The 22,512-nt window shown below is 42.7% G+C and overlaps 1 protein-coding gene across 2 annotated transcripts in view; it reads left to right on the forward strand.

Moving 5' to 3' along the window:
• The window catches only part of LOC126473326 (luciferin sulfotransferase-like), a 164,190-nt gene that overhangs the window by 128,962 nt on the left and 12,716 nt on the right, over positions 1-22,512 (forward strand). For both annotated transcript variants that reach the window (XM_050100312.1, XM_050100311.1), the window contains exons 3-4: positions 361-541; positions 1,793-1,913. In XM_050100312.1, the coding sequence (XP_049956269.1) occupies positions 361-541; positions 1,793-1,913 (302 nt within the window). The remainder of the gene's footprint in view (positions 1-360; positions 542-1,792; positions 1,914-22,512) is intronic.

A 22,512-nucleotide genomic window follows, 5' to 3' on the forward strand; every position in this document is an offset into this window, starting at 1 on the left:
AAACAAGGAGACGTGAGTTCTAGTAGTGACCACGCCACAAATTTTATTTCATTTCTTTAGCTTCTATCATTATCGTAGATAGAGACTCAAATGTCTCAAGGAAAATTTAATTACATCAGGGCTATAGATTACTTGATAATAGTCTAAGACCGAGATTATTCAACGAATAAAGAAATGATTAGCATCTGCATGTAGCATGTAAACGATTAATCGCAGCTGCTGACAGAGTCTCAATGAAGATCGTGAAATTAATGTATTGAAAACTTTGCAGCCTATAAATGTTTATTGTTTACTTTGCAATTAGTAATAAATACAGACATAATTTAGATTCCTAACGTCAAATTGTCGCTTCATTTTCAGACACTCGCCCCTGTTTGACTACAGAGATATTCTGCCCAGAATCCCCGACTTGAAGTTGCCCTTGTATGTAACAAATTCGGTGAAGTACATCGACGAGATGCCTTCGCCGCGTTTTATAAAGACACACATTCCCTGGGAGCTGCTGCCTCGGCAGATACAAGATGGATCAGTAAAGCCCAAGGTATTTATGCCAAAGTTATATTGGAAAGAGTTTACTAAGTGTCATCAAATGTGTGATTTTTAGACACCCTTATGGTACTACTCAACGAACGCCTGTAACGGTATGATACAGTAATGTCAATCGAGCGTTATACAAGATGTTTTACCCGTTTTAGTTTCCTATTGAAAGCAAGTAAATATTCATTAACCTTCTATGTGCTGAGTTCAGATACTGTAGATGAAAAGTTTATTATTGGTGATCAATACGTTGTTCTGGGACAAAATAAAGCTAAACTACTAAATTAAAAAATTTGTTGTGACTCATCAAAATATTCCGGCATCCGAACACGTCTTTCATCCTAGTAATAACATGTTTTCAGGGATTGCTTTGATGAATTTGATTTATTAACGAAAATACGTAAATATACTTACGGTCACGAAATATTATTTTTATTACATTTTAAAACACAATCAGAATTTTTCAAAATTCTAGTATTTCTTTATAGCTTTACAAAAAACAGTTACTTTTTTCTGAAACAGAGATATGTTTGGCGCCTAGTGCACTGCACAAATGTGAAATCCTTACATGAAGGTAACCCGCATATGAAACGACTTCCCCGTGTTTTTATTCGTCATTTTGGGTAGCTTCATGACGTGGACGTTCTTGCTGTTGGTGATGGCAACGGCTCTGATGTTCTGGTGCGTTTCCTCACTTGAAGTGCGTTATCTTTATCATTGTTCCTTCCCTTCTACTTCACTCTCTTCATCTTCTTGCATCATCTCTCGTGAATGTGAACGTGTAGGTCGTTTCTGATATGGACCAGCGCTATATCGAAAAAGATAAAACACCGTATTGGTGTGTAGAAATAATCAATCAGAAGCAATCAATCAATCGATAGCGTAGCGTATAGTAACGCATTGTAGCATGTTCTAAACACATTATAGTTCGAAATTACTCAAAAAAAAGCAGAAATAACCTTCATTGCTCGAAGCCATGCTGACACTGCGGTAAACAGCTTTTTTTAATCAGAAGCTGCAACCTACTTCTCAGAAACGAAAACAGGTAATTTACAGAAACCAGGTGGCGTAAAGTACATACTATAATTAGGCACAGCAAGGTTAGTTAACTGCCTGAGCTTGAAAAAAAAAATGGTTGTAACGTATATGTTACATAAGGACTGATGAAGTTAGTAAGATTTGTAGTGATTGGTTTGGTACTGCATGAAGTATTAGCGTTTGCGCACAGTGAGACCACTTTCTCCTTGATCTACAGGTAATATACGTGGCCCGCAATGCAAAGGACACGTGCGTTTCCTACTACCATCATTGTAAGCTCCTCGAAGGCTATAAAGGGAGTTTCGACGATTTCTGCAAGCTGTTTCTGGGAAATTCTGGTAAGTACATGGACTTCAGTTTATGGCTTTTTCAAGGTAATAGTAATTTTTAATTGTGCAATGTGCTTGAAATTACAATAATATGTCCGTATTGCTGCGCCCTCTGTTATTCACACATGTTTTATGAAAGGTCCCAGGTTCTCATCTATTTACAGGAGGTGCCTCGTCATTACGACGCGCTACTTTCATGGATGTTCAGAGAACGTATGACTCACCTTCTTTCCTCAGCGTTGTGTGTTACGTGTGAGTCAGTGCCATTTAAGGATTTTTGAGTGTAATGGTAGTATGGTGGATTATGGAAATGAAAAGAAGGGAAAAGGTAGAACCTAGCACCAAAGCATAGCCAACTCGAATAGTTTCAAGAAGGGCACTATCGTCAACCTGACAAACGATTATGATCATTAGTGACGAAACACTGCAGACTGATTTGAGATTAGCCCAAGACACAGTGTAATAATGAGAGAATGCACACCTGAAGATCAAGTAATGGTGAAGACGATCCCTTACACCACCCGGATACGGACCGATACATTTTTTTGCAACATCATCAGCTACAGAAAAGTGACGAAAGATAAAGAGTTTAACGTACAGTCGACGATGTAGTCGTCAGTTGAGGAAGGATAGCAAAAGAAATCGAGCGCGGTTGTCCAATCATTCCAGCACTCGTTTACAGTGGTTTTGAGAAGCCACTGAAAACACACGAATAGATTATGAGACGGGGCTGGTGGTCCTACGAGTGCAAGTCATCATGTCGTTCACGACACCACCTCGCTTGGTGAGCTTCGTAGACTAATCACTCACACAGACAAGGCATATTATTACGATCTACCTGTCAAGCTCGTATCTACGCGTAGTCTATATAGGGCCCGCTCAGCAAAGGGCACGCCCCAAAATTTTAAATAGAAAATCTTTGCTATAGTACTGGACGAAGGCCATCTTTCAAATGACGTAGAACGTAACTGTTTTATATGAGCTTATTCGGCTGAACATTTTGGTGGAAGCTGATGTGAATTGAGTTAGCATTTAGCTCTCAAACGCTCTGACAACAGGAAAATGTTAACAGAAATTCGTGCATCTGTAAAAAAGAGGCCTGCCGGAGTGGCCGGGCGGTTCTAGGCGCTACAGTCTGGAACCGCGTGACCGCTACGGTCGCAGGTTCGAATCCTGCTCGGGCATAGATGTGTGTGATGTCCTTAGGTTAGTTAGGTTTAAGTAGTTCTAAGTACTAGGGAGCTGATGACCTCAGAAGTTAAGTCCCATAGTGCTCAGAGCCATTTGAACACACAACTTCCAGTTTCATACCTTAACGAAAGATCTTGCCGATAACCCGAGAAAATTCTGGTCATACGTAAAATTCTTAAGCTAGTCGAAGGCTTGTATCCATTCACTCGTCGATGAGCCTCCTGTAAAAGCCGGCGTTTTAAATTTCGCGTTTAAGAAATCACCCGCGCAGGAAGATGTTATATACAACAGTTGAAAAAAAAAAATAAGTCGCCAGGTCCAGATGGAATCTGAGTTCGGTTTTACGGAAAGTACTCTGCGGCATTGGCCACTTACTTAGCTTTTTTTAATCGCGAATATATTGCCCACACGACTGGAGAAAAGCGCAGACGACCCCGGTATAGATAAAGGTAGAAGAAGAATAGAGCCCCATATTTAGAGACGAATACAGTATATTTAACATCGGTCTGCTGTAGAATTCTTTAACACATGCAATTTCCTTGAGACAGGAAGGCTTCCGTCCAGAAATCAGCACGGATTTAGTAAGCATTGCTTGCGCAAAACTCAGCTTGCCGTAAGTTCAGATGATATCCTGTGAACCATGCATGAAGAGTAACAGGCAGATTTCACATTCTTAGATTTCCGGAAGGTCTTTGACACGGTGTTTCACTGCAGACTGTTGAGAAGGTCCGAGCAGGTGTTGAGTCGCTGGAAAACTTGTGTAGTAATAGAAACTAGTGCATTGTCTTTGACAGCGAGTGTTCATCAGAGACAAGGATGTCGTCAGGAGATCGCCTGGGAAGTGTCATAGGACTTACTCTCTGTCTACATAAGTGATCTGACGGACAGGAAGAGCAGCAATTTACGCCTGTTTGCTGATGACACTGTGGTGTCGTCGTCGAGGATACAAAATGACTTTGACAAGTTTTCTAGGTGGTGTGATGAATGGCAGCAACCTCTAAACGTAAGTTAAGCGTAAGAGTGGAAAGAACAATGATGTAAGGTTGGAATACGGCATTAGCAATGTGGGCTTGACACAGTCACATAGATTAAATATCTGCATGTACGTTGCAGAGCGATATGAAGTGGAATGAACACGTCATGTTGCTAGTACGGAAGGCGAATAGTCGATTAAGTTTTATTGGGAGAATTTTTGGAAAGTTTAGCTCATCTACAAAGGAGACTGAGTATAGAACACATTTTTAAGTAGGTCCTACTGCTGGATTGTTTGGAATCCCAAAGAGGTCGGATTAAAGGAAGACATCGAAGCAATTCAGAGGCGCTGCTAGGTTTGTTGTGCGCAGGTTCGATCAGCACGCGAGCATTACAGAATGCATCGTGAGCGTAAATGGGAATCCCTGGAGGGAAGGCGACTTTCCTTCCGAAAGGCACTACTGAGGAAATGCCGCAACACGACGTGGCATGGACTCGACTAATGTCTGAAGTACTGCTGGAGGGAACTGACACCGTGAATCCTGCACGCCTGTCCATAGATCCGTAAGAGTACGAAGGGGTGGAGATTTCTTCTGAGCACGTTGCAAGACTGCCAGATGTGCCCAATAATGTTCATGTCTCGGGAGTTTGGCGGCCAGCGGAAGTGTTTAAACTCAGAATAGTGTTCCTGGAGCCACTCTGCAGCAACTCTGGACGAGTGTGGTATCGCATTGTTCTGCTGGAATTGCTCAAATCCGTCGGAATGCACAATGGACGTGAATGGATGCAGGTGATCACACAGGATGCTTACGTACGTGTCACCTGTCAGAGTCATATCTAGACGTATCAGGGATCCCATATCACTGCAATTGCACGAGCCCCACACAATTACACAGCCTCCACCGGCTTGAACGGTCCCCTGCTGACATGCAGATTCCATGAATTCATGAGGTTGTCTCCATATCCTTACAAGTCCATCCGCTATGTACCATTTGAAACGAGACCAGGCAACATGCTTCCAGTCATCAACAGTCCAATGTCGATGATGACGGGAAAAGGCGAGGCGTAAAGCTTTGTGTTGTGCAGTCATCAAGGGTACACGAGTGGGCCTTCAGCTCCGAAAGCCCATATCGATGACGTTTCCTTGATTGGTTCGCATGCTGACACTTGTTGATGGCCCAACACAGAAATCTGCAGCAATTTGCGGAAGGGTTGCACTTCTTTCACGATGAACGATTCTCTTCAGTCGTCGTTGGTCCCGTTTTTGCAGGATCTTTTTCCGGCCGTAGCGATGTCGGAGATTTGATATTTTACCAGATTCCTGATATTCACGGTACACTCGTGAAATGGTCGTACGGGAAAATCCCCACTTCATCGGTACCTCGGAGATGCGGTGTACAATCGTTCGTGCGCCGACTGCAACATCACACTCATTTAAATCTTGATACCCTTCCATTGTAGCAGCAGTAACCAATGTAACAACTGCGCCAGACACTTGTTGTCTTATGTAGGCGTTGCCGACCGCATCATCGTATTCTGCCTGTTTACAAATTTCTGTTTTTGAATACGCACGACTACAGCAGTTTCTTTTGCGCTTCAGTGTGTAATGATTAATAGCACGCTGGTTGTGCCCATATATTGCTTCGAAGCACGTACAGATCAACACCTTCATGTCTCAATGGTGTGGAAATACTCTTCAGGTCGCTTCGTAGTTGCATGGCCTTTTTGCAATGTCACCATGACTGCGCTGCTCTGTCCGGCCGTCTTGTTGTGTACAAACAGGCTCTCTTGTGAAATTACAAATTATCGTCTCCGCGTCTGACTGCTTGCCTCACATAAGGTTGGTATGGAGCTGCTTCTCATGCAGTAACAGCCGAAATCAGCGACTGCGTTACGGAACATTGTTGTTTGAATTAAAGAAATTACCTGTACCGAGGTTTTCAGTCCTTTTTCGTCGTTGACTGTGATGCCTGTTGCTTCAGAATACTTTTCAAAGAAAGTTGAACAGTTTTCTCATATTGGGCCTTGGAAGATTACTTCATGGAAGCTATCCCCCGCCCACCAAAAAACCTATTATATCATTGCGAAGAAGAGATGGTCGTGACTTCCAGTGCGTTACCAAATCCGGGGATAATTTCTAAAAGAGAAACAAAATATCAAAAGCCTGTATCACACGAAGAAAGATGATAAAAAGTAATTCAAGCAAAAAGATTTGCATGGAAAAAGATGGGTAGTTTCCAACAAATGTGTCTGGTACGTTACATTAGAACCAACTATTATCACGTGAAAATGCAGGTTATTATGAATAAAGGGCCTTCCTTCTACCGTATTCGATCTGGAATAGATCGAGTGGGCCGCAGACGACCTCTGACTTATGAAAAGAGCTGGAAATTCAACAGAAATATATCGCCCTATCTCAGTGAAACATATTGACCGTCTTGTAAAAGTTGTTATTGCATATTTCAGCGTCAGTTTACATAGCTTGTGTAACAGAAGTCTAATTTATCAGTTGTTTCATTCTGGCTGTTTCGTGTACACTCGTGAACGCCAGCTACTACACGGTCCAGTCACATTAATGCGCCCGTCGCCCAGGTTTGACGTCTATGTGCAGCAACAACTCACAGACGGCAATAGAGGGTAAATTCAACGTGTCGGGTGATGCGGAATACAGTGCAGTCATTGTTGTAATGCGGAAACGGAGCAATTTATCTGACTTCCAAAACGGCATGATCATTGACTTCCGGGCCAAGCGCAGAAGCACTTCCTAAACAGCCAAGTTTTTAAATTGCTGGCGTGATTAAAGTGTATCGTGCACAGCAAAACTGTCCTATGCCAAAACGGCGCGACCGCTACGGTCGCAGGTTCGAATCCTGCCTCGGGCATGGATGCATGTGATGTCCCTAGGTTAGTTAGGTTTAAGTAGTTCTAAGTTCTAGGCGACTGATGACCTCAGCAGTTAAGTCCCATAGTGCTCAGAGCCATTTGAACCAAAATGGCGCCGAGGTCACTGTGGTGGGAGGATGCTAAGTTCACCCAACCTGGATATGATGTGACGTCATTATGACGTGTATACGCTTTAGTCGATTAACACACCTATCGACTTTTACGAACGTTCGAGATTCTAAACCGTCGTCAGCTAGTGGTTTGTTTTGACACGTGCGATTCTGATAACAGCTCAGTGTGGCAGCGTATATGTATTTCGCCAAAATAGAAGAGCTGGATATTAATAGAAATATTCCTGACCGTGGCCTTGAAAACACCATAGGCAATACGTTTCGTAAAAAAGTGAAGTCTTCTTATGTCCCGACCAGATTTGATTGTGTGATTGTTGTATAATATTTATTTATTATCAATATTTTAGTATGGTTTCATACAATTGGTCTTGTCAGTACATATTACATTGTAGCAGCATACTCTTGCTGACTTTTTTTTCTTAATTTATATAGCTGAAAGAGAACTCGTGCAAGTTTGTTAGCTAAGTAATTTATATGTCCATCCCAAGATAGTCTCTTATCAACCATAATTCCAAGTAATTTTACACTCGGACCGCAGAGACAGGTACCTTAGTGTCCAGTAATGACTGGTGTGTAGAATGATTGAATTTCGAACTTAAAAAGAAAAATATGAAGCATTGTTGAAGAAAAATCGTCGACCGGAGATGAAATATGAGGGGAAGTGGATTTCTCAATGTAATCTTAACCAAAGGTTAGTGTCTTGACGCATCTAAAGATTTTGGCTGCTGAGTGCTTCTTAGCACTGAGTACGAATAACCGGCGCACTTCAGCTGTGTCAGAAGTACATCAATTTCTGCTTGAGATTCACAATAACCACGCAATTGCCCGTCGTCATCGATGCTGAACTCTTTCAGATTTTCTCTCATTAGTCTCTCGAATGCTGAACACATAATTAGAGACGAGCAAACGAAAAACAACGCACAGGACACAAACACAGTACAATGCACGATTTAAACGCAAGGAGCGCAAAGCACATTTAAACGAATGGCGCAGAGCACAGCGCTACCCTGTCACTACCTCTCGAAAGTTCACAAAAGTCGAATAGTCGATATACGGTTTCTATCGTTTTCGATGTAGCGTGTATACGTCATAATGACGTCACATCGTATCCAAGTCCGGTGAACTTAGCATCCTCCACTGTGGTGCACCACGAGCCATATATGACAAGCGTGAACAACGGCTGAGGAGACGTGTAAGGCCGGTATGACACTATCAAATTTGTTTGTCAAAGTTAATATGTCCAATATTTATGTCAAAGAAGTTTGATGTTGTAATAGGGCACTTTCTCAAATCTTGTCTGTCGTCAAATAAATTTGATCTAATCTAGGGCCTCGCTGTAGATTTGATCATAAAAGTGGCTTGTCTGCTGTTCACTGCAATGTGACATGTTACCACGTGGAGCGCTAGCATCGCTTCAGCGTTCTGTCATCTGTAGTGTGTTTATAAACATGGCCGGTAAATACAATTGGTGTGTGCCGTCAACTACGAAATTAATAGAGATGTATGAAGCTGATGAGGCGCTTTACAACGTGAGGCACTCTGAATACAAAAATAGATTAAGAAGATTGGAGAGCTATAAAAATATTTGCGGAGCTCATTAGCCGTGAGGTAAACTTTTTGGACACAAAATGTAATTGATTTGTTTATAAAATAAAAATAGTTCTTAATGCACATAAAGTGTATTGAACATTTATTTACCTTCAGACATTGGTCCTTTGGCGCTTTATAAATTGTTGCACACGTTCAGGTATTACTTTAGTTAATGTGCACTGTGGTATTCGAGTGCTATACTGTAAGCTAGAGTAACTCTCTCCTGTAGCAAGGAACCGGAGTGTTAAAAGTGCGCCTGTCTTCTGCAGTTATAGCAGTTCTTAAATGAGTATTGTGCTTTGGGATCAGAGGATACACTTCACTGAGCACATACTGAAATGTATGTTTATCCGTTCTTAAGCACGGTAATTTATGTACGACTTGACGTTCTCCACTACGAGCTCACGTAACAAGTTTTGTTGAATGCTTTTATCGTCTCGTCGTATAACCCACGGCTTCACCCAGGTACGTTTCCTTTTTTTCCCCCGCTTCTCGCCCATATGACCACACAGTCCAGTTGTGGTACGTGCAACTGCTGCGGTTGTTGTTGTTAGCCATCTTGAACTTTGACGAAAAATATGATGACAGTGTAATACCGCTTTTTAGAGCACGTCAAAGATCTTTGTCAAATAAATTTGCCGAATATTTGATCACATCTTTGATCAAATCAATAACAAAGAAATTTGATAGTGTAATACCGGCCAAAGCGCGAAAAGATGTGCAGCTGTTGCGCAACTGACCGCCTAGATCAGGGATCCCCAAACTATTTTGGACAAGTGACCCCTTTTCCAAAATGAACTGTTACCTCAGACCCCCATGGCCAAATTACCTACTTTTAAGATCAACCCCCTTATTCATAACACTTTTATACCTACCTATTTAAAATATGTTGTATGTTGTGTTTACCACATTTTCAGTCACTTTACTTCACTTAATTTAGCTATGTAATAACTTTGTAATCTCTTGAAATAAATGAGTACTTATATGAGTCATTATCGTTCAAGCTCCAACGAATTTCAAAACGCAAATGAACTTTCAATCTAAGTGCAAGCTCGCTAAGTAGTAAAATATCAGGACATGTTTGGACTTGATCATGAATTCGTTCTTGTTAAATCGCGTAAGCGTCAAATAGAGAGCAAGTCAAAACGCGCCTGAAAGACGTACGCTCGAACTCATTATCTTGCACAAACTTGTCTACACAGACTTGCCGAGTTTTTCATCTTGTACGAACTTGAGACTTTACATTACTACAACAATGCTATTTCCTACAAAAATATTAATTATTCTTAGTACACGTAACACAACTTAAACAATACAGTACCTACCTATCTTGAAAGTTTTAAATAAGAACTTGTGTTAATTTGATAGGTGTCGATTTTTAGACCTCGTTGACCCACAAAATCAGTTTTCGTTTATGTCGACCCCTAGGAAACCGATATCGACCCCTTAGGGAATTTTGGGAATCCCTGGCCTAGCTGAACCAAGGGGATACCAACAATGTCTCCTCAAAGACAGTTCAACGAACATTATGGGCCTCCGCAGCAGGTGCCTGGTTCGTGCGTCCATGCTGATTGCTGTTCGTTGGCGACGAAGACTGGAATCTGCACGCCGGTACTGCAGCTGGAAGTCCACTGATTGACAACGGGTGGCCACTTCAGATGACAGATGCCCGTTGGCGTGTACGGCGTGAGACGTCTGAAAGCAACACTCGTCGGAAGCGTCCTGGCCAGAGGAGGGAGCGGTACGATCTGGGGAATGTTTCAGTGGCATTCCCTCGGTGATCTTGTCATTCTGGAAGGCACATCGGATTAACAGATGTATATATATATCCTTAGGGACAATGTCCAACCCTGCAAGCGGTTTGTTTTTCCTCGACACGTTGGCATCTACCAGCAAGATAATGCAACGTGTATCACAGCCCGCAGTATACTTGCATGGTTTGAAGAACACTAGCATGAGTTTACCCTCTCCTGGCCACCAAACTCAAGAGTTTAAGACTAGTGGACTATCAATGATACCACCTAGCTAGGGCTTTTCTCGCCGTGGATCCTCAACCGAGAAACTTATCGCAGCGCCGGCCGGGGTGACCGAGCGGTTCTAGGCGCTACAGTCTGGAACCGCGCGACCGCTACGGTCGCAGGTTCGAATCTTGCCTCGGGCATGGCTGTGTGTGATGTCCTTAGGTTAGTTGGGTTTAAGTAGTTCTAAGTTCTAGGGGACTGATGACCTCAGAAGTTAAGTCCCATAGTGCTCAGAGCCATTTTGAACCTATCGCAGCTAGCCGCGGCGTTGGAGTCGGTATGGTTCCACATCCCTTCCAGAAGCTCATTAACTCGCTTCCTTCACGTCTCGTAGTGGTCCACGCTGCAAAAGTGGTTATTCAGGCTTTTGACAAGTGGTCACATTAATCTGACTGGACAATGCAGTTTGCTACAGCGATGGACGATTATGGGTAACAGTCGATGAATCTGCATGTCCGATTATGTATATTAATTAATTGTATACTAATAATCAATTAACTTAATGGTACGTGTTTATTTTTAGGTGTATAAAGCATTCCTGTACATTTTTATGACAAAAAGTTTTGTTCTCCAAAAATAAAGCGATGCTATTACATTTGTATTTCCCTTTTTGTAATTAACAATGGTTGCTCAGTGTTATGAACTATGTAATTACCATTCTTTAGTTTTACAGAAATTGGCATTTTTTAAATTCCCGAATGAGATTTTCATTCTGCAGCGGAGTGTGCGATGATATGAAACTTCCTGGCAGATTAAACCTGTGTGCCGGACCGAGACTCGAACTCGGGACCTTTGCCTTACCCAAGCACGACTCACGCCCCGTCCTCACAGCTTTACTTCTGCCAGTACCTCGTCTCCTACCTTCAAACTTTACAGAAGCTCCCCTGCAGCATCCACCAGCGGTGGGCCGGCGCCAGTTATATATATATATATATATATATATATATATATATATATATATATATATATATATATATATGACAATCCCCCTCCCACTCCTCCCTCAGGCGCTTCCTATGAGTCGGTGCGGTCCACACCCCGCACGCGAGCCAGGTACAGCGTCCGTTCCCCCGCCGTCTGGGCGCTGCGCCTTGGTCTTCTCGTTCAGGAGGATCTGCCGGCACCATTCTCGTTATTCTTCCCTCCTCCCCCGAAGTCGGTACACTCTGGGAAATATCCTTTTTCTTCTTAATCTGGGTGATCGCTGGTACCCACGCCTTGCTAAGGATGTAACCGCTGTCACGATTTAGTTGTGGCTCCCTTACTCTAATGTCTACGGCTTCTTTGATGACACAGTCCCAGTATTTAGAAGTCTGTGTCAGGACTTTGGTTTGGTCATAATCCATGCTGTGGAGTTCCGACAGGCAATGCTCAGCGATTGCCGACTTACTGGGCTGTTGCAGTCTATTGTGCCGCTGATGTTCTAGGCATCGGTCCTCAATGGTACGAATGGTCTGACCTATGTATGCAGTACCGCATTGGCAAGGTATCTGATAAACCCCTGATTTACGTAGACCAAGGTTCTGCTTGACACTACCAAGAAGGCTCTTGGTATTGCTTGCAGGTTGGAAGATAGTTTTCACTTGGTGTTTACGTAAAATGCTTCCAGTTTTTCCGGATAAGGCCCCACAAAACGGAACTTCGGGGGAAGAGGGAAGAATAACGAGAACGGTGCCGGCCGTCCCTCCTGAACGAGAAGACCTAGGACGCAGCGCCCAGACGGCTGGGGAACGGGCGCTGTACCTGGACCGCCCGCGGGGCGCGGACCGCACCGACTCATAGGAAGCGCCTGAGGGAGGAGGGAGATTGTCAAAATGGTTCAAATGCCTCTGAGCACTCTGCGACTTAACTTCTGAGGTCATCAGTCCCCTAGAACTTAGAACTACTTAAACCTAACTAACCTAAGGACATCACACACATCCACGCCCGAGGCAGGATTCGGACCTGCGACCGTAGCGCAACGCGGTTCCAGACTGAAGCGCCTAGAACCGCACGGTCACTCCGGCGGGCAGGAGATTGTCCTATATATATATATATATATATGTACCTGGCGCCGGCCCACCCCCGGTCAGTTCATCAGCGCACCTGATGATGGCAACGTGGTCGATTGCCGAAATATTGTGTCCTATGCACACTCATACCAGGCTGTTCACCCGAGATTTATTTCGTCATAAAATACGCCTGGCGAAAATGTAGAATCACAACTTCGCTCTCATCAGTAGGTTTATTTCAAAGAAATTTGAAATAACACCAATGTATCGGCTTATAACATTGTAATGATTACAGGGTTCGCCTTCTTGAAAGATCACGTTTATGGTTGAATTATCGACACAACAGCTGTGACATGCTTAGTGAGTGTTTATTAACCTCCTGTGAAAATATCAAAGACTCTGCCGTCGATGAGTCTTGAAACACGTATTTTTGTTTCCTCTGAAAATGTGAGCCACAAATTTACCGCTTCCGCTTTTATTGTATCTCTTTACCTCAGGCTACATTTTGAGTTTTCTGTAACTACCTATCCGCTTCAGCCACAAATCTATATCAAGTACAGCACGTAAAGTGAAACACAGGACTGCTCAGACAACTTCTACACCGAAAATTAGGACTCAGTGGACTTAAACCTATACTTCAGCGAAGAATATTATTGAAAATCAAGTTTGATTCGTACTGCTGGTGATAAATCAGATTCGTATCGGGTACTGCCATAAACAGCTAACACAATGAAAGTGAACGCCTCTACAGCTCCACAAGAAGGTATATAACTAACAAACAAAAAATTGTTTATGCACATGTGTCCTAAAACACAAGAGTAACAAAAACACATCAAAAGCATATAGCAAACCATCTAGCACGACTCAAAGCAGGTATTCTACAGTAAGAGTTTTAGACGATTCCTAATTTAAAATTATGACATTTTTACTGTTAACCGGCAAGAAGTATTTTCATTTAAAATTGTGGTTGTTTTAAGATAACTTCTCCTCAGTACTGCTATAGAAAGTCTTTGCAAGAAGAGTGGTGGTAGTGTAAGTCTGGGACGTCAGGTTTAACGAATCTTTACAAGTGAATAATTTTTATTGTTTTCCAGATAGTTAAATAGAGCAAAACTGAAACCACAAAATAAATCAATTCTATTTAGCTCTATCTAGTTGTTTGCAACTTCGACAAAATAACGTACTATTTGCCAAATCATCCATAACTACAACGCTGTGTATGTTTCACAAAAGTGTGTAATTAGAATGAAACAAATATGTGTTAAGTTTCAGGTGGCCTAGTTACGGTATAGATTGACAGTCAGAGAGCAATCACTGACTCATGTAGATAAGAAACGAGAGAAAATATTAACAGCTCAGCATTCTCTTGAAACCATCAGAAAATCTTGTAAGAAATATGAGGTCGCATGGAATGTGAAGTGAATCTCACTCCTCCCAAATATGCTAAAAACTGTGAACCGTGCAAATGGTAACCTTCTGCCAGGTTGATTGCCATTGGATATTGCTTTATATTGCGTGCATTGCTCCACGGTTTCAAATGATTATACGGCAAAAACCACCAAAGTGGGTATATTTGGATTATGGTCTAAGTAGTCATTTTTTTATATTTTAACTCATCCAGAGGCAGACATTTGGACCATAAGCTGTGACTGTGCAGTCTATTGCAACTAAATTGTTGAAGTTTGTTAACACCTTAGCCACTTCATTCAATGTTTCATTTTAATTGAAAAGCATCGCAAATAAAGGACCATATGAAGGAAACAAGATATATCCGTGTTCGATAATATAAGGAAGCCACTATACAGGGTGCTCCATTGATCGTGACCGAGCCAAATATCTCACGAATTAAGCGTCAAACGAAAAAACTTCAAAGAACGAAACTTGTCTAGCTTGAAGGGGGAAACCAGATGGCGCTATGGTTGGCCTGCTAGATGGCGCTGCCATAGGTCACACGGATATCAACTGCGTTTTTTTTTTTTTTAAATAGAAACCCCCATTTTTTATTACATATTCGTGTAGTACGTAAGGAAATATGAATGTTTTAGTTGAACCCCTTTTTTCGCTTTGTGATATATGGCGCTGTAATAGTCACAAACACATGGCTCACCATTTTAGACGAACAGTTGGTAACGGGTAGGTTTTTTAAATTAAAATAGAGAACGTAGGTACGTTTGAACATTTTATTTCGGTTGTTCCAATGTGGCACATGTACCTTTGTGAACTTATCATTTTTGAGAACGCATGCTGTTACAGCATGATTACCTATAAATACCACAATAATGCAATAAATGCTCAAAATTATGTCCGTCAACCTCAATGCATTTGGCAATACGTGTAACGACATTCCTCTCAACAGCGAGTAATTCGCCTTCCGTAATGTTCCCACATGCATTGAAAATGCGCTGACGCATGTTGTCAGGGGTTGTCGGTGGATCACGATGGCAAATATCCTTCAACTTTCCCCACAGAAAGAAATCCGGGGACGTCAGATCCGGTGAACGTGCGGGCCGTGGTATGGTGCTTCGACGACCAAGCTACCTGTCACGAAATATGCTATTCAATACCGCTTCAACCGCACGCGAGCTATCTGCCGGACATCCGTCATGTTGGAATTACATCGCCATTCAGTTATGCAATGAATCATCTTGTAGTAACATCGGTAGAACATTACGTAGCAAATCAGCATACATTGCACCATTTAGATTGCCATCGATAAAATGGGGGCCAATTATCCTTCCTCCCATAACGCCGCACCATACATTAACCCGCCAAGGTCGCAGATGTTCCACTTGTCGCAGCCATCGTGGATTTTCTGGTGCCCAATGGTTCATATTATACTGGTTTACGTTACCGCTGTTGGTGAATGACGCTTTGTCGCTAAATAGAACGCGTGCAAAGAATCTGTCATCGCCCCGTAATTTCTCTTGTGCCCAGTGGCAGAACTGTACACGACGTTCAGAGCCGTCGCCACGCAATTCCTGGTGCACAGAAATATGGTACGGGTGCAATCGATGTTGATGTAGCATTCCCAACACCGACGTTTTTGAGATTCCCGATTCTCGCGCATTTTTTCTGCTACTGATGTGCGGATTAGCCGCGTCAGCAGCTAAAACACCTACTTGGGCATCATCATTTGTTGCAGGTCATGGTTGACGTTTCACATGTGGCTGAACACTTCCTGTTTCCTTAAATAACGTAACTATCAGGCGAACGGTTCGGACACTTGGATGATGTCGTGCAGGATACCGAGCAGCATACATAGCTTACGCCCGTTGGGCATTTTGATCACAATAGCCATACATCAACACGATATCGACCTTTTCCGCAATTGGTAAACGGTCCATTTTAACACGGGTAATGTATCACGAAGCAAATACCGTCCGCACTGGCGGAATGTTACGTGATACCACGTACTTATACGTTTGTGACTATTACAGCGCAATCTGTCACAAAGCGAAAAAAGTGGTCCAACTAAAACATTCATATTTATTTACGTACTACACGAATATGTAATAAAAATGGGGGTTCCTATTTTAATAAACGCAGTTAATATCCGTTTGACCTATGGCAGCGCCATCTAGCGGGCCAACCATTGCGCCATCTGGTTTCCCCCTTCAAGCTAGGCAAGTTTCGTTCTTTGTAGCTGTTTCGTTTGATGCTTATTTCGTGAGATATTTGGCCTGGTCACTATCAATGGACCACCCTGTATAAGCTTTACACTGCGCAACACAATCAGAGTCATTTTTTGAAACCCCGTAAATGTTTGCCAGTGGGAGGCAGAAGTTAGAAATTTGGTTCAATGGTGCGTACAACCTTCCTCTGTAATGTCGCAAAAGCGTGCCACCCTGTGTTGTCACCCTCCGACTTGGCGACGCTTCTAACAGCAAGGTGTCGACACATGCGAAAAAGGCCAGAGTTCAGAAGTTCATGTGAGGTGTAAGGTGCACCGATAGCGTCACATTGCCGTCGAATTTCATCACAATTCCGCCCAACACCACCGCAGACGTGTCACATGATGAGATGGTCGACACACCCCTTCCTACCCACAGTTCACACCTCTTACTGACGCCTCTACGGTAGAGATCAGAACCGAGATGCCAAGCCTCGAAATCACGCGGTTTTCTTATGGGTGCCGAGGAAACCATTTCGTACGCCGCCGCCGCCTTAGAGGGTAGTATGAAGAGCGTCAGAGGAACCACACTTTCTCCAGGGCGTTGATTCCCAACATTTAGCGGTCGAAAACGACAGTTCGCAGTGTGATCAGCAACAAGACGAAGATCTTGCCAATCTCTGACACTGCTGACACCCGCCGGACGGTTCATCCGTTCTCTAAGGACATCATAGGCCAGCAACCCCATTGAACGTGATCGTTCCACTTTGGAGTGCAGTGCAACCGCAGTTTTTGCTCTTGTGACGGGGTGGAACCACTAGGGACCGTTCAAAATATCTCAACGAAATTCGAACGCCATCCGAAGCAGCTAATGATTTTTCAGGCCCCCAGTTTTGCACCCTCCTGCAGCGTTATCTCAGTGGGGTTGACACCTGCTTGAATAAAACATCTATGGGTGCCTGTAAGACACACCATTTCAGCAACACCTTCACTGCCACCTGTGCGCCTTCATTGATCTGTACAGAGCCTTCGACATTCAACATTCAGTGAGCTGAGCGACGACCCGCTGTTTTAAGGCCGGTTCCCACTAGAGCGCGGCAGCGTGTCGTGCGGCAACGGCAGCGGCAAGCGTTTTCCGCTTTGACGCGGCGGCTCACGGAATTGGCGTTCCCATCTGGAAGCGGCAGACGCTAGCAGTAGCCAATGACGGACAGCCACTGAGGTACGGGGCGGGACCCACTGAAACGCCCGGTGCGTTTGATTAACTATATCTTACACCTACATGAAGGAAAGACGAAGTTGGGTACAGACATACCAATTTTTCATTTTCTGCACAATGTACTTTTTCACATATTTCATTATTCATGTTTTCTCATTTCACCATAAACAGATTTTATGACTACCATTCATGATTGTTCACTATCTCCTAACACATTGAAACAATGTACGACAAAAGAGATTATTCAGATACTTAAGGGAGACAAAAATTTAAAATGTTATACGCTAGTTGGTACTGGAAAACAGTAAGAACATAAAGGCTTGGAGGAAGGGATGAAAGTTGAAGCCACCTAATAGAATTTCGCACAGAGCATAATGTAATCATCGCCAGCCCCTTGCTTAAGAATCGTGAAAGAATAATACATATTTGGAACAGAGTTTTCGAAACCAGATTTTAAATTATAAGACATTTCCCGGTGCAGACGCAAACCTACAATAATTTATTGGTTACGAGCTGCAGTTTACAACTAAACAGACAGTAAACGGTAGCAAATTAAGGAAATGGAACTTGAGTAAGTCAAGAGTCACAGTTTTTCGATAATCTTAAAGTTACCGTAATGCAACGACTGGCTGTAACAGAGGAAGGAATCCGCTAGAATACGAATGGATATCTCTGAGAGAAGCGGTGAATGCAGCAAAGTATGTGAACGGGAAGAAGGTGCAGTAGAATTCGTTAGGTAAAACGTGACATATTAAATCTGACAAGAGGGAAAAATAAAAAAATGCAGCAAATAAAGTAGGCCAGGGGAAATAGAAATGTCTAAACATGACGTTGACAGAAAGTCCAAAACTGCAACGCGATTTTGCACTTGTAAAACATAGGGGAATGAAAATGAGAAAGAACAAAGAAAACTTTGCTCAAAGGAGAAGCAACTGTCAAGAACTCATTTGGCAAGCCAGAACTAAGCAAAGAAGAGAAGGCTAGAAAGTGGAAGGAATATGTAGAGAGGGGAGGGGGAGGGGTTGTACAAACTAACATAAGCACAGTGTTAGATTCCTGTGAGATGTCTGAACACGCAAGGCAATACTGATCGTACTACTTAGCGAAGTAGACACACTGAAGAACTGCGAAACTGTGTTTATAGCATTTGCATGTTTAGAGAAAGGTTTTGGCAATCTTAATTGAAACATTCTTTGAAGCTCTGGAGATGTCATCGATAAAACACAGCGCCACAAGATTATCTACATCTTGTACAGAAACCAAACTGCATTTCTAAGACTTCAATGACTTGAAAGGGAAGCAGTAATTGAGAAGGCAGAAGTAGAGAGGATATAAAATGAAGACTGTAAATAGCAAGACAAGCGTTCTGAAAAAGATCATTTGTTCACATCGAATATAAATTCTAATGGTTGGATACTATTTTACAAAGGTATTTGTGTGAAGTGCAGCCTTGTATGTAAGTGAGACGTGGATGATGAATAGTTCTGTCAAGAAGACAATGCACGCTTTCAAAACGTGGTGATCAATAAGAATGCTCAAGATTAGATACGAGGATCGTGTAACTAAAGAAGAGGTACGGAATTAAATAGAGGAGGAAGAGGAAATTATGGCACAACTTTGGCTATAAGAGGGGTTAGTTGACAGGACATATTATGAAGCATCAAAGAGTGAGGACAAAGGGGTTGGGTGATAGTATTCTGATAATAATCATCTGTTGAAATGCTGTTCTACTATTTTATCTATTAATGTAAGCAGTGAATTTACTCTTCCACGCACTTCTCTACAAAACATTTAAACCAAAACTGAAATCAGCTGAACACCAAATCTTTCAACCACTGTCTAACTACTGCATTCACTTTCAACTTTCTATAACTATCACTGGCTAGCCACACACACATACAGATATAAGGAGAACAGAAATAAACAAACATTAGTTTTCAGCATATAATTCTTTAGCTTGGCAACGTGTACATAAACAAACCAAACAGGAAGGGACATCAGGTGAACACACTGTAGTTACGAATTCAAATCAGTGTTTTCGGTAAAATGTCTACAGCTGGTGTGAGAAGAAAAAAGAGCGAACATAAAAATGTTCCATAATCTATGTTTTAGCTCAAGCTCCAGCATGTGACCAGGTGAGGGGAAATGCAGATGACCGCCAAAAACTCGATTCTCTGTAAGTAATCAGTTATTCACGTAAAAAAAAGATGTGAACTGTTTTATAATCTGCAAGTATCACATATCAAAACAAAACTGAATCATTCTGGATTCCACCGAAGATGCCTTAAAGTAAAAGGCGAAACACGTCTTGAACCAATACAGTACACTGGATAAAGAAAAAAAAAAAGTTTGTTACTTACCAAAGGAAATAATCAATAGCTGTAGATACTTAGCAAATTACATCTTATGACATACCAGCAAATTAGTTTCGGTTTAACTTCTCATTCCACATGCTATTAAATGCCGTTTAAAAAAATTCATCTATCCCTTCTGAAAAACTGTAGTTACTTTCATATCTCGGTAGATAAACAGATTATGGATATTTATCATGCGACGAAATACATGACTTTTTACAACTTATCGTTTGCAAAAAAACACGTTTCGATTTCTTGAACTGTTTACGAAATTTGCGGGTGATACAACCACATGGTTTACGACGAGCAGGACGAAGTACCGGTCGCGTCGCGAGCGACCCGCGGGCGGTCACCGCACAGCCCGTCCGCGGTCACCGCACAGCCCGTCCGCCGACATATCATTCAATATGTCGAGAACGGTTATAGCTATCGTTCTGCTCTCAGCTTTAAAAACAATTTCGATATGACTAAATTTCATGCGCAATAATGTATTACCTAAAATGAACTGTATGCAAAGTCCACGCAATGCGTTTTTACTTCTGCACACTCATTAAAATTTCGTGTAAAGGTTTACGTAAATGCGATTCAGCAAGCAACCACGACGAATAACGAAAAGAAATTAGGTCCTTTACCAAGAGAAGATATCAGGTTGTATCATGCCCAAGAATCAAATTTTTCTACCGAATAGTTTCCTTGGAATCGGATGATAAGTATTTCATAGCTGCCGCCGCGTCCGCGCCAGCTGTTCGGCGAAAGTTCGTGTGGCCAGGGGTTCCGCACATGACGTCACGCTCAGCGCGTTCTGTGATTGGCGGCGCGCACCTGGAGCGCGTCACGCGGCAGCGGAAGCGGTTAGACATGGTCAAACCGCTACGCAGAGGCCGCCGCGCCGCGGACGGGGTTTCCATGGCAACCACGCCGCTGCCGCGCGGTTTTGACGCGCGGCAGTCCTAGTGGGAACCGGCCTCGGCCTTTAAGGCCGGTTCCCACTAGGGCTGCCGCGCGTCAGCGGCGTGGTTGCCATGGAAATGGCGTCAGCGGCACGGCGCGGCGGGCTCTGCGTCGCGGTTTGACCATGTCGAACCGCATCCGTTGCCGCGTGACGCGCTCCAGGTGCGCGCCGCCAATCACAGAACGCGCTGAGCGTGACGTCAGGTATGGAACCCCGGGCCACACGAACTTTCGCCGAACCGCTGGCGCGGACGCGGCGGCAGCTGTGAAATACTTATCACCCGATTCCAAGGAAACTATTCGGCAGAAAAATTTGATTCTTGGGCATGTTACAGCCTGATATGTTCTCTCGATAAAGGACCGAATTTCTTTTCGTTACTCGTCGTGGTTACTTGCTGTATCGCATTTACGTAAACCTTTACACGAAATTTTAATGAGTGTGCAGAGGTAAAAACGCATTGCGTGGACTTTGCGTACAGTTCATTTTAGGTAATACATTATTGCGTATGAAATTTAGTCAACATATCAGAATTGGTTTTTTTGGTTGAGAGCAAGTCGATAGCTATCACCGTTCTCGAGATATTGAATGATATGTCGGCGGACGGGCTGTGCGGTGACCGCGCGCGGGTTGCTCGCGACGCGACCGGTACTTCGTCCTGCTCGTCGTAAACCATGTGGTTGTATCACCTGCAAATTTCGTAAACGGTTCAAGAAATCAGAACGTGTTATTTTGCAAACGATAACTTGTGAAAAGTCATGTATTTCGTCGCATGATAAACATCCTAAATCTGCTTATCTACCGAGATATGAAATTAACTACAGTTTTTCAGAAGGGATAGATGAATTTTTTTCAGTAGCATTTAATAGCACATGGAATGAGAAGTTAAACCGAAACTAATTTGCTGGTATGTCATAAGATGTAATTTACTAAATATCTACAGCTATTGATTATTTCCTTTGGTAAGTAACAAACTTTTTTTTCTTTATCCAGTGTACTTTACTGATTCAAGACGCGTTCCGCCTTTTACTTTAAGGCATCTTCGGTGGAATCTAGAATGATTCAGTTTTGTTTTGATATGTGATACTTGCAGATTATAAAACAGTTGACATCTTTTTTTTACGTGAATGACTGATTACTTACAGTGAATCGAGTTTTTGGCGGACATATACGTTTCCCCTCACCTGGTCACATGCTAGAGGTTGAACTAAAACTTAGATTATGGAACATAAGCACATTTTCATGTTCGCTCTTTTTTCTTCTGTCACTAGTAGTAGACGTTTTACCGAAAACTCTGATTTGAAGTCGTAACTACAGTGTGTTCACCTCATGTCCCTTCCTGTCTGGTTTGTTTATGTACATGTTGCCAACCTGCAAAATTATGTATATGCTGAAAACTAATGTTTGTTTATTTTTGTTCTCCTTATATCTGTATGTGTGTGTGGCTAGCCAGTGATAGCTATAGAAAGTTGAAAGTGAATCCAGGAGTTGTCAGACAGTGGTTGAAAGATTTGGTGTTCAGCTGATTTCAGTTTTGGTTTAAATGTTTTGTGGAGGAGTGCATGGAAGAGTAAATTCACTGCTTACATTAATAGATAAAATAGTAGAATAGTATTTCAACAGATGATTGTTACCAGAATACTATCACCCAACCCCTTTGTCCCCACTCTTTGACGCCCCATAATACGTCCTGTTAA

This window comes from Schistocerca serialis, chromosome 4 (assembly GCF_023864345.2).
Source record: "Schistocerca serialis cubense isolate TAMUIC-IGC-003099 chromosome 4, iqSchSeri2.2, whole genome shotgun sequence".
NCBI lineage: Eukaryota > Metazoa > Arthropoda > Insecta > Orthoptera > Acrididae > Schistocerca > Schistocerca serialis.